This window comes from Camelus dromedarius, chromosome 4, assembly GCF_036321535.1.
Source record: "Camelus dromedarius isolate mCamDro1 chromosome 4, mCamDro1.pat, whole genome shotgun sequence".
In the NCBI taxonomy this organism is placed as follows: Eukaryota; Metazoa; Chordata; class Mammalia; order Artiodactyla; family Camelidae; genus Camelus; species Camelus dromedarius.
Genome location: NC_087439.1, coordinates 28968600 through 28982190, shown reverse-complemented (window position 1 = coordinate 28982190; position 13591 = coordinate 28968600). Strand labels below are relative to the sequence as shown.

General features: G+C 33.6%; 1 protein-coding gene across 3 annotated transcripts in view; it reads right to left on the bottom strand.

Moving 5' to 3' along the window:
• Positions 1–13591, bottom strand: part of EPC2 (enhancer of polycomb homolog 2) — a 97424-nt gene that overhangs the window by 15042 nt on the left and 68791 nt on the right. For 2 of the 3 annotated variants that reach the window (XM_010974796.3, XM_031451370.2), the window contains exons 4-8: positions 13105–13311; positions 6616–6764; positions 5728–5860; positions 3379–3570; positions 316–405 (exon numbers count right to left, since the gene is read on the bottom strand). In XM_010974796.3, the coding sequence (XP_010973098.1) occupies positions 316–405; positions 3379–3570; positions 5728–5860; positions 6616–6764; positions 13105–13311 (771 nt within the window). The remainder of the gene's footprint in view (positions 1–315; positions 406–3378; positions 3571–5727; positions 5861–6615; positions 6765–13104; positions 13312–13591) is intronic. The other variant, XM_031451369.2, reaches the window with a different exon arrangement.

The following is a 13591-nucleotide window of genomic DNA, read 5'->3' as shown; positions in this document are numbered from 1 at the left end:
GTTAGAGATTCTGGGCTCACCTAACGCTAGCAGTGACATCGTGAGCAGTTTTCATAACTGCTGAAGCTATGGTTAAAGTCCAAAGTGAAACTATATTTCTAAAATATAAATAATTATCAATTTCCAAATAAATGATTCTGATGTCCTTTGAAAGGACGCAGTACCTTTGAGCATCTTTTACTGGTATCTGCATAGGGGATATTAAATAAAAAATGCTGATGTACTTCTCATTTTTAGATCAACACTAAGTCACCTTGACAGGAGTTACCTGTTAATTCCAGTTCACAAAAGCAACACAAAAAATAAAGGTCTTACAGCATAATACTGGCATCCTGCCCGCCTCCTGAAAGCGCAGGGACCATCAGGATCATTTTCTTCTTCGGGTTCTGATACTGGGGACGGTACCTAGAAAAAGAGGCATGAGGCATTCCTTAGGAGTTATCAAAAGTCAACAGATCGATCTTTGTAAGGTCTAAATTAGAATCTGATCACAAACAGTGAATCACTCCTACATTACATACAGCAGGCAGCTAATTCCCCCAAACATTTAAAGATTAGCAAAAATTTTCTATGGTCAAAAATAATTATTTTTAATGGATTAGTTCCTGCAGGTAAGTTCACATGGTATTGCTTATTTCTGAACATGTAAGTGCTATAGACTTAAAAAGAATTAGTACAGGTTTCATATATCCCACTTATATTTTGTAAACATTGTATGTGGCCATAATAGTTTGTAATGACAGTTATACATCACCTATAGGTCAGTGCATTTTTATACAGTAACTTTACATCTCTATAATAAAGCCAAAATCTAAGAAGTAAAAAAGGTTTATGGAGAGCCTCCCATCCCCCAAAGCCGTAAGGGTCATACATTTCGCTCAAAAAGGAGTTTCTCATTTCCCTATTCATTTTTAAAAATCGCTTTTTAAACTTAGCATATCAGAAGCAAAAAATCAGAAGAGGAAAGAGGACCTGCTAAAAGGGAAGCAGACAGGCTGCAGAGAGAAGTGATCAGCCCACATCCTGACAGCAAAAGAATCAAGACTTTCAAAAAGCTGTCACATATTAAAAGGCATTCTGTCTAGGACCAAGCAATACCAGGCCAAAAATCCCTGTGTATCTGAGCGGACCGCTAGGGCAGCACTGATACATTATAGCAAACTTTATAAACATTATCAAAACAGATTAAATGAAATACAAATATACTCTGAAATCACAGGGAAATAATATGGTTTACATAAATTTCTACCCTTGATGGTTATTAAAAAAAAAGTTTTGGAGCTTAAGTTTCAGTTGTCTCGCACTTTCACTTTGGAGTACATCTCTTTTTCTGACAACACTGGCTCAATCATATTTACTTGCAAATTTTTGAACCTCAAAAGTCCCTCTCTTCCTGTTTTGAGAGGAAAAATGCTTTCTCCACATTACTTCCAAACTGTGGTAATTACCACTGAACAGGAGTTTCAATATACCTCCACCAACCCCACAGGGGAGACACAGAAACAGTAAGCTGGGGCTGATCTTTCTTCCTGGGGAACCAAACCCCAAACCTGAAATTTGAAAGGAAATCCTAAATGTGAATTTTACACTTTAGTTTCTTTACAAATCAGCTACCTCTTCTATAATACACACAGGAAGTGTCACAAACAAAGTCTCAGAAATTCTTTGGATAAGTATTCTTTGCACCCCTGACCTCTATTCCCTAGGAATGGATTCCAGGATTTAGTCTGAGACAGAAGAAAGAGCTGGTGTTACGAGAATCAGAAGCGTGATCAAGAAGAGTTAGGGTTTTTATTCTGCTCTGCTGCAAATCAGTTGGAGAAGTCAGGTTAAAAGGTTTGTTCTCCTAAGGCTCCCTATTCCTTTGTTCTTGTTTATTGGACAAAAAAGAAGCATATGATTACTTTAATTATCCTTTTAGCGATAAAATCCTGATTTTGTAAGAGTTATATTCTAAATAGCTGCCTCACCGACTACTGTCCAACTACAGGTACATGTTTACTTACAATTTAGCAACAGGGGGATGCCATTATAAAAACTGATGTCAAAGACCTGGTACAAGAACTCAGAGGAACCTAAAATTTCAAAATCCAATTTTCATGTGGGAATGGGGAGTACATGAATAAATTTAAGGATTTAGAAAAGAAATGAAGCTCTCTTAATACACGAGGAATACATGACTAGTATGCTGAGTGTACCCAACTCTCAAGGCCAATGGACTGATTCCCACATTAAGGGAAAAGTTTCTCTAGGACGTAGTATCCCTTGCGTCATTCTTAAAGCGCTGGGAATATACAGCAAAACTTTACTGGCTCTCATTAATACCACCAATATAAGGCTATTATACATGCATTTATCTGACCATGTCATTCCTTATTTAAAATTCCTGAAGCATTTCCTAGAATGTATAATGCAGATACAGGCCATCTGCTATCTGGCTACTACACCAGACATCACCCTGTTCACCCTGCTTCCCCTTTGTGCTTTATGTTCCAGCAATGCCAAACTGCTACCAGTTTCTATGCATTTGTTACAATGTATATGAATGCTAAAATATCTGGGGTAGAAAAACTAAATCACTGAAAAGAAGAGTAAAAATAATAAAATCAGCCAAAGTGAATACATTTTATATAAACTCTGGATCTTAAATAGCTACAACAACGAAGTGTTTCATAAACTATCTTGCTTCCAAACATGTCATGTTGGTTTAAAAACATTTTCTAAAGCAAAGTCAGATGTTAAAATATGACAAAGCTCGTTTGTTAATTCTCTTTGCCTATACCATATGGAAAACAAAAAAGGAGGGTGTTGCTAGACCAAGTGCTAAACAATACATATTTTTTGCTATAAAACTGTTGCAGTATAAACCAGAGTTATTTTCACAAGTTAAAACTTGAACTAGTTCTAAACCTTCTTTAGAATCAAACAGTTTACTGCTAAACAAAGTAACAAAATTTACATTAAAAGTTGTAAAATACAATGCTGGTGGAATGTGGTAAAAAGGGAATTACTGTTGGTGAATATTTACAATTATGTATTAAATGTCTTAAAATATTTACAATCTTTAGTTCAGTAATTCTATTTCTAATAATCTATGTTAAATATGGAGGGAAGAGGTAGAGATGCTTATTTTTATAAAAGGGAAAACTGAAAACCACCTAAATGCTCCACAATAGAATAAACTCTATCCAACTGATGGAAAAATAACAGAAAGCAAATACCACTTCAGTAACTACATAAATAATATGGAAGATGTTTATGTCATAACATTAGATGAAGAAAGCAAGAGTCAAACTCTAAGATGTTAATTATGTTTTAAAATATAGCAACATAAAAGACTAGAAGAGAATGTCTTTAAAATAGTTTTAAAACAAGCACCTGTGGAAATTCATCTTCATCTGAGCTGTGAAAGTCATATTGCTTAATGTCACTCTTATTGATCACAGGCAATGTCTCAGGAGTGGGTTGCTGAGAAGTTATCAAAGCCTCTGCTTTAGGCTTCTTTGGGTACTTCTTCTTTTGACGAACCACATCAGAAGCCTCTTCTTTCAAAGACAAATGATGCGGATGCTGTTTACATGACGATTTTTCCCCCAAAAGGAAAAAATGAAAATCATTTTAGAAATCACAAAAAACTATACTGGTCTTTGAAAAACATACATTTTTACCCAGGAGGTGATTTTATTTTATGGCTTTAATATGCAAAAATTATTATGTGATCATAAATTGAAAAATGTTTTGCTTTTGCAAATTATAATGAGAAATAATCGTGGCACTTAAATTTGCTTTTCATATTGTTATTAATACTTAAACTAAGATGTTGGTGCTTTTTAAAAACTGCTCTATTATTATGTAATCCAGCATTTTAAAATTATTTAAATTCAATTTTAATTTTATTTAAATCTACTGTACTAATGATGAAAATTAGTAACTATTTTTATTTTTAAAATGACTTCAACTAGATTATAAATTCATTAATTCATTTCTATGCTTATTTCCAATTTTTAAAAATGTCTATGTGTGTGTGGGATAATTTTTTTGAAAAAAATAAGCTTATTAACTAGAAAAAAAATTTCACTTTTTAGAATGAACAATTATGCCTCAGCTGAACAATACTGTTCTCAAGTACCCCAGAGTTTTTGTGGTGGCACATGAGAGGCTTTTTGGCAAAGAGACTGACTGATGCGGTGGGTTTCTAGCTCCTATCTCTCCTCAGCAGGGCAGCTTTGTTCTATCTGTTCTAATATACCAGAATTCCTTTTAATAAACACGGACCTACTACTTTAAAAAGTTTGAAAATGACTGTTCTAAGCACCAAAGTACAAGCACTATGAAAGTTACACATTTCTCCATGTATCCCAGATTTCTGTTAAAACTACTTTAGGGTCAAAAATGGCACACATGATGAAAATGTTGCTTAAATGTCAAGTTACTTGGTGAGATATAAATGGTTTCATATAATGGGTGTAGTTATGACATCAAAAAGAAACCTACAGCTTCTAACAAACTACCTGTATTTAAGGTAGGATGTATGACAAAGTAAATGTAGTTCTCTACGTGAAATGGAGTAGAACAATGGATGAAACCATATTTCTAAAATTAGTATATAAACAGGGTGAGTGTTTAATCTTAGAGATGATCTAAAATAAGAGTCAATATATAATAAAGGTTGATTTTGTAATTTGGGGGTTGAGATTTTCATGTCTACCAATAATATACCTAGGAAAAGCATTGATTCATTAAAAAATGGATTTAAAAAATCTTACAAAATGACATTTATTGCGTTGTTCGTGGCTACAGAAGCAAGTGTGACTTAAAGGGAATCAGGTACATGGGCTAAATGCCTGTGATTAATAAGAAAGAACTTTGGTGTTTGAATTGACATGAGTTGAATAATGAAGGAGTCTTCTTGCTCCGCATTCTTCTGTGACCTTTAGGAATAAACCCATGAAAAATGAAGATTGTATACATTTTTAAAAGATGAATTTTCCACAAACACCCTAAGTCACTTTTAAAATCCTGCTACATAGTAGAGGTCTATTGTCTAAATTCTTAGTCAATCCCTGTTTCTTTTTTAAACCTAAGCTCCTTAAAGATTTTATTAACTTTTGTATATCTCAACTGAATACTTTAATGTACCAAGTGAATAATGACTATAATTCTTCAGACTATGAAACTAAAGTAATCACAAGTTTTCATGAGCTTGGCTCTTTATTAGGAAGAAACTGTGATCTAGAAGTTATAGGACTTTTTCAAATCATGAAAGATAGCAACTGACAAATGTTGGTTGTGGCAATGGTGATGACGGTAAGAATTTTCAATAGTCTCAATGAAGAACATTTTAATTTTAGATTTTGATGTCTGCCACTATGATGCAGGATTTGCTAAGGCTAGTGATAATAACTAAGCTTTAATTACCCTTATTCTCTAGGGAGCAGAAAGCTTAGTTGAAAGCACATGGTCCTTGGTGTTTGACCTGGACTGAAACCTTGAATCTGCCACTTAATACATGATCTGGAAGTCACACAGAGGTAAAATCTATCTTAAAGGGTTGTTATAAGGATTAATGAATCAATATGTATGTAAAAATTCCTGGCAAAGTGCTTGACAAAAAGAAAGAACTCATTACATGTTAATAACTTTCTTCCTTAGCCAAACTATTACAACTGCAGAAACCAATTGTCTGCTCAGAATTACCATACACACTTCTCCCCAGAAGATATTCACCTTAGTTTTACATTCTTGGACTTTGTGATGATTTCCATTATGAAGAGTTGCTGGAGTGGCATATAACTCTTTTTCTGATCTGTTGATTTTCACTTCATTAAGGATTTCACCACCATAGTCTCCCAAATGATATCTTGAAAAGGAAATAATATATAACAAAATGTTACAGTTTAAAAATGAAAAAGACCACTGATACTTCACTTAACTGGAACACAGCTAATCAAATAGAATCAACAATTAATCAGATTATTGAGAGAAAACTTACAAGAATAAAGAAACTCATGTTTAGGATTTAGAAAAATGAAATAAACACCCCCCTCCCCACCAAATCTCTAAGGTACACAGAAGATGAAGATTTCTCATATATTTTATATTTTCAAGCAATGGGAAATGATGTTTAGAATGCTTACCTCAGGAAACATAAAATTTTGTTTGGTTTAGCACAGTCTATTTAATTAAGTATTAAAAGGATTATTACACATCAGAAAACATATTTTCAAAAGGCACTGAAATAATTATTTCCTAACTAATCAGAAAATAAAATCAATTAAACATTGATTTCTCTCAAATGTTATTTAACAGAAACTTTAATACAGAGAATTGGACAAAATGATCTCTGAGTTCTTATCTAAATACAATTCAATGATTCTGCCAAAAAAAAAAAAAAGATAAGTATAATAGAGGATCTATACTACACAAAGAAGTGTCCCCTAAATTTGCAACCCAAATTGATAACTTAATCTGATTTTAAAAACCTAGTAATCACAACTTAAAAAAATGTACATTTTGTTCAAGAATTAATTTCAATTGTTTAAAGCTTAAATTTGGTTATATTTTGCCCATCATTTGACTAAAGCTGTTACTGCTAGGTAATAGAAGCAATGTTACCTTTTTTCCACAACTTCTAAGGTTAAGTGCAATAATTCTCGTTTTGTTTTTTCTCTTCTCTTAATCATTTCCAAAATTGTTATGGCTCTACTAAACTCTCGTCTCAGTTTCAACATCTTTTCATAAGAGGCTTCATCATTCTTACGATTCTATTGAAAATAACAAGTTTAGAAGAATAAACAATCCAATTGTCAACATTTCCAGACTCATGCAACAAAATCTTAGATTCAGATTCATTCTATAAAAGCCAAATGTTAAAAAAAAAATCTAAACAGCAACTACATAAGAGAATCTATTTAACTCTGAAAATAAAAGTATCAGCAAATAGCTCAATAAATAGAAAAAATGCTGACAGCTGTTGAAAAAACAGAATGACATAGAAGGGATAATTCCAATGTAAACAAATTTTTAAAAGTCTGCTTGAAACAAACCTACTCTATCAGAAAATGTAATCTTTTCATAATGTTACAAGGTAATTTCCAATGATAGAAACAGTTCTGTCAAATCAAGGTTGCCTAAAAATAGCCAAAATGAGTCTTTATCCATCCAGCTCTATAAACTGGGGGCTGAAAGGTTCAAAATACTAACTACAGTGTAAACATTCACAATGACAAGCCAAGCTTTACCTCATATAATCAAATATAAAACTGAATATGGGATATAAAGGAGCTCAAGGAATGGGATTATCATGCTTCAATCTATTAACACCTCACTGCAGAGCAGAAAAGATATCTAGTGAAAATTCTGAATTTCACCAGTTCTTACTTTGAAGTGTAAGAAGTAACTTGAACAAACACAAGTAAAAGTCCTACTGACCAGAAGGCTCAGTTGTAATTAGCAGCATCTATTTGCATATAAAAGTTACTATTCATATAAAATATTTTGTTCACTCAGACACAGAACATTTATATTAGACATGGAACTAGTTGTTTAAAAATAGACTTCTACCATCTCTCATTCTGTATGTCCAGAGAGACTGCACTTAAGCAAGCTTTCCATTCTCAACTTTATTTAATGCAATATGACATTAGAAAGAACCCAAAGAAAGCCAGGTTTCATACTGGAGGATTATTGAGGAAAAAAAAGAAACTTGACAAATATTCAAAGTTTTACTTTATTCTCTTGTGTAATCTATATTTGAAAATTAATCATTACTTAGAAAACATTACCTAAACTAAGTCCCATTAAAGTAGTGTATACTGAATATTAAAAAACGCTATAGTAATAAATCATCCTTTTATCTTATCCAAAGGAAATTACTATTTTTTTCCTCCTTCAGTACTGTGACAAAAGGCAAAATTTAAAGCATGGTTTTAAGTTTAAAAAAAAAAATTTTTTTTTTGGTAAACAGGCAGCAATAATACCTTCCAACTGAAAACACCAAATTAACATTACTAAGAGCAAATATTACAAGTGCCCACTATGTGCAGGGTACTGCACATGTTTTCCCTATTCTCAAAAGGCTTAAAGTCTAACAAGAATGAGAGACATACAGATTCAAAAGATAAATAACAATACAAGGCTATATGCCAGCTGAACCAAAAGTGCACCAGAACCTTTTAAAGCTGCCCCCTTCTTCACTAAGTGTTCCTCTTGGACTACATGCTTCTACCCTTTCCTACCCATTCATTTCCTGTTCTCTTTAGGCCCAAATAACTAACCCATCCTAACTTTTCTTTTCCCCAGTCCTGCCCTTTCAGCTCTGCTTTTTTTTTAACCTTTTATTTTGAAATAATTTCAAGTTTACAAAAATGGTATAAAGAATTCCTATATGTTATCCAGATTCCCCAAAGGTTAATATTTTACATTTGTTTTATGTATCCATCTTTATGTATGTGTGTATGTATGTATACATTGTTATGGACTGAATGTCTGCATCCCCTGAAAATTCTTATGTTGAAATCGTAACCACCCTCAACCCCCACTAAATATTATAGTATTTGGAGGTGAGGCCTTTGGGAGGTGATTAGGTCATGAGGGTGGAGTCCACATGAATGGATTAGGGCCCTTATAAAAGAGACCCCAGAGTGCTCTTCTGTCCCTTTTGCCATGTGAGGACACAGCAAGATGATCATCTATGAAACAGGAAGTGGGCCCTCAACAGACACCAGATCTGATGGTACCTGGATCTTGGACTTCTCAACCTCCAGAACTGAGAAATAAACGTTGTTTAAATTGTCCAGTTCTTATATTTTTGTTACAACAGCTCTAATGGACTAAGACACATATACATGTATGTATAGAAACATATACGCACATATATAAATTAGCAGGAGTGTTTTAAAAATTTTTCAAGAAAAGTTGAAGATATAATGCCCTTTTATCCCCTAAACACGTTAATGTGTATTTTCTAAAAACAATGATATGCTCTTATACAATCATGGTACCACTACTGAAATCAGGAAATTAACACTGATAAAATACTACTATCTAATTTACTTTATTTCACCAATTGTCCCATTAATGTCTTTCACAACAAGAAATATAGTTGTTATAATTCCATTTAGTTGTCATGTCTCTTCGATCACCTATAATTTGGAATAGTTCTTTCCATGGTGATCATGACCCTGACAGTTTTAAAGAGTAGAAGCCATTATTTTTGCAGAAAGTTCCTCAATTTGGATTTCTTTGATGTTCTTCCACAATTAAATTCACGTTGTGCACACTTGGTAGGACCATCACAGAGGTGATACTGTGTCCCTCATTCATCGTATCAGGAGTTACATGATATCTATTTGTCCCATTACTGCTATGTTTACTTTAATCACTTGATTAAGATGGTGTATGCCAGGTATCTCTAGTCAAATTACTATTTTGCCATTTTTAAATTAAAAAGTATGCTGTGAGATTTATATAAATATCCTGTTTCTCATCATATTTCCCCCATTTGTTAAGTATCCTTTAATTCTAACTCTTGCCAGAAATAATTAATTACCATAGTGGTTTCCAAATGGTGATTTCTGAACACATCATTCCACTGACTTTTGTAAGGTGGAAATCCATGCTAAGGAAAAGTGTATCTTTTCCTTTTATCTAACTATCAATCTATCTATCTATCTATCTATCTATCTATCTATCTATCTATCTATCTATCTATCTATCTATCTGTCTATCTATCCATCCATCCATCCATCCATCTATCAATCTGTTAATCAATTTAGTCACTCATTCATCTATCCATTTATATCAGTATGGACTCATGGGTTACTCTGTGGGTTATAATCCATTATTTTATTTATTTTGACACATAAAATTCCCCAGATCTGATCGACAGAGCCCCCTTTTAAGCTGGCTCCTGAGTCTTGTTGACACGGCTCCAACATTCTTCAATCACATTCTTATTTTCTAGCAAAGCCAAATGTTCCAAGCTTATCTTTATACTTTCCCAGCCACAGACCTGGAATCAACTGCTCTCCTAAGGAGCCCTGGTTCCTTTTAATGGAAAACGGTATCTAAAATCAAGATCTACATGCTAGGCATGACCATTGCTATTGCAATTGCTTCTACACCCTCTCAGCAAAGAGAGCTAGGAAATAAGTCTGCAATATATGTATGTACATACACATGCACAGATCTATATCTATGTCTAGCTGTATCAATATTAAAAACCGTTAAGTTCATACTGACATCTTTTGTGTGCTTTTAAGACGGCCCTACTCCCTGTATTCAAACTCACTCACTCCCTTTACCCTTCTTTACAATGTCTTGGCTCAGAGCCAACTCCTATTTTCTTATTCCAGTTTACTTATTATAGTTCTGACCTACTGCCAAATCTCTAGAGAAGTGGTTCTCAAACTGTTGCAGTTTAGGATTAACTATAGATCTTCTTAAATCAAGGATGATTCACAGGTGCAGCCAGACTGAGAACCACTACCCTGGGAGTTTCCTCTTCTATTTGTCTATCTTGCTTCCTCTGGGCTACACGGAGGGAGGAGAGATAGCACAAATGCTAACAGTTTTACCAATGGGGTTAAACATATGAAATGTATATGCTTTGTTTTCTTTTTTAAATTTTGTTTTATTTTATTTTTGACATATAGTCAGTCTACAATGTTGTGTCAATTTCTGGTGTACTTCTGCAGCTTGCTACTTATTTATTTATTTATTTATTTATTTATTTATTTATTTATTTATTTATTTATTTATTTTCAAGTACAGTCAGTTACAATGTGTCAATTTCTGGTGTACAGCACAATGTCCCAGTCATGCAAATAATACATATATTTGTTTTCATATTCTTTTTCATTAAAGGTTATTATTACAAGATATTGAACACAGTTCACTGTGCTATACAGCAGAAACTTTTAAAAAATATATTCTTATACATAGTGGCTAACACTTGTAAATCTCAAACTCCCAAATTTATCCTTTTTCATCCTCTTTCCCTGGTAACCATAAGATTGTTTACTATGTCTGCGAGTCTGTTTCTGTTTTGTAGATGAGTTCATAGTGTCTTTTTTCTTCTTTTTTTTTTAGATTCCACATGAGTGATATCATATGGTACTTTTCTTTCTCTTTCTGGCTTACTTCACTTAGAATGAGAATCTCTAGGGTCCATCCATGTTATTGCAAATGGCATTTAATGTATATGCTGATTCAAGACTTCCCACTCAGTGCATTCAGACAGGCTTAACACTATCTCATTGAAGAATGTCCTAATTAAACATTAGTTTAATGATTAAAATTAAATTCTAGACTTCCAAGCAAATATTCCAGAAGTCCTTTACTTTAGCTTTTGCATTCAGTTATACAAGTGTTCTAAAGTTTGTGGGAATAGACAAGGAAGCAGAGAACCTTTGTTAGCTGGTATTCATTTTTGCATATTCCATTCCCTGACCACCTCCTGAACACCTAGGGAGTATTCATTCTTGACTGCTTTCCCAACTTTCTCATTTTGAAATTCATAAACATTTCTAAGTAGCAATAGCGTGCATGAAGGGGAATAGTCTTTGGTCCCACAACTGAAAACAGAGGAATATTAAGACCATTGGAAAAGAAAATGTGCCACCCTGGAGAGGAAGATGAAAGTAACAGACAAAAGGTAGGAATCAGAGTGTCAGGAAAATGCTGGCCTAGTTATTACACAATGGAGAAATGCCTAAACATAGGAATCTGTTACTCGCAATTCTCAAACACACTGGTCAGAAAATAGTGATTTAATCTATTTAAGGATGAAACGTATTTAAACATGGGCTTGAAATATTGTTTATATGTCAATAAATACTGCTAATTTTAAGTACTTCATATCTATTCATTAAAAGAAGCCCAATAGTACTTTTCCTTCAAAAGACATTGCTCACGTCTATGTTTTGCAAAGCATCTGAACCAATTACTTTTTTTTAAAAAAGCAATTGGTAGTTCAGATTTTTCAATGGTCCAGATAAACCACCTTCCTCGTGTCCATATTTGTGAAGCTTTACTGTATTTACAAACTTTTCTCATTATAGTCTTTGCTAAGCAAGGCACTAAATCTTCATAAAATATCTAATATTTCCTTAGCTTATAACCAAAACACCAAACTGAAAACTCAGCCTGGTTTAGGCGATGTCATCTACACTTGAGAAATCCAAAAGTTACAGAAACTCTGGTTGTTAACCACTAGGAGAGTTTTCCCTAAAATATACTATCCCTGGCAGCTGTTACGCTTCACAGTTGTTACATTAACAGCTGACAAGGACAAGCATTCAATGTTAGGAGAAACAGGAATCCACTGAAAACACTTCGCCTCCAATTATAATACCTCATGGTTTTTACATTTATATGTTCCTAGTATTTTGCAATGTTGGAGAATGTGTTACCATGTCTGATGTTTACTATTAATTATGAGAAATGGAAGGCAGTGATCACTCCACTGAAATAATGCTTTCTTCTATACCACATCATTCCATAGCATGAGATCCTGTTTCTCTTAAAATTCTGGCTCACTCTGCTTCTGAAAGCCAGATGGGGACAAGTTTGTCAATTTGAAATCCGACACAACTGACAACTCAGAAAAGGAGAAAAAGATTCCACTGTGTTGCTTCTGACTGTTGGCAGAACAAGCTTGAATACGAACCTTTCCCTACTTCCCATGACCCCACAGCCCCACAGTAGTTAGGAGGAGTAAAGCCCATTTTCACATGCATGACTTAGAATATGGTTTCAAAGGAACTCTTAAGCTTCCCAGAGGATATGTCTAAAATGTACAGTTTACTGAATAAGTCAAAACTCCTGAGTTTTCTCATAACATATTTCTTCATATCACTTTAACTGCAAGCCTAAAATTGTATGACCAACAGATTTGTAAAGTTCATAGGTATTAAATAAACATTGCAAACAACTGGCAAATAGAAGAAACTGAAGAGCAGGATTTCTAACATAAAGTTCAACAATGTCGTTAGCTTCCCTTTGTGTTCAAATTATTTAAAATTATTCAAGTTATTAGCAGGAAAAAACACTGGTCTTAAATACTATCAAGGTACATTTAGTTAAATCTAATTTGCACGTTACCTTTCGAGTTTGCATTTTCTCTGTTCTCCTCCGAAAGGCAACGTAAGGGTCATTGTTGGTAGAGCCATCTCTTTTCTCTTGTTTTATCTGAGGAATGAGGGATGGTCCCCTGCAGTTTTTACGTTTCCTCACCCAGTAGTCATATACAGCTTTAATAAGGTAATCATCTTCGTTTAGCAGCAGTTTTGCTTCTTGAAGTGTTACAAGCTAAATGAAGAATAAAAAATGTCATTGACTACAGTGTTTTAAAAAAACCCAAAATGAAACTACACCTATAGGAAAAAATGCAACCAGTCTAACAATTATGATCAGATATCATGATGGCAGAAAACATAATTCAATCTAACAAAGAATTTATTAGTAAGATTTATCAAAATTAAAATTTTGCCCTAAAAGATAGTAAGTTCCATCACTTAGAATTTTTAAGAAGCCTGGATGAATGATAGTTGGGAAGACTACAATAGATTTATGTATGCTTCAGTAAATC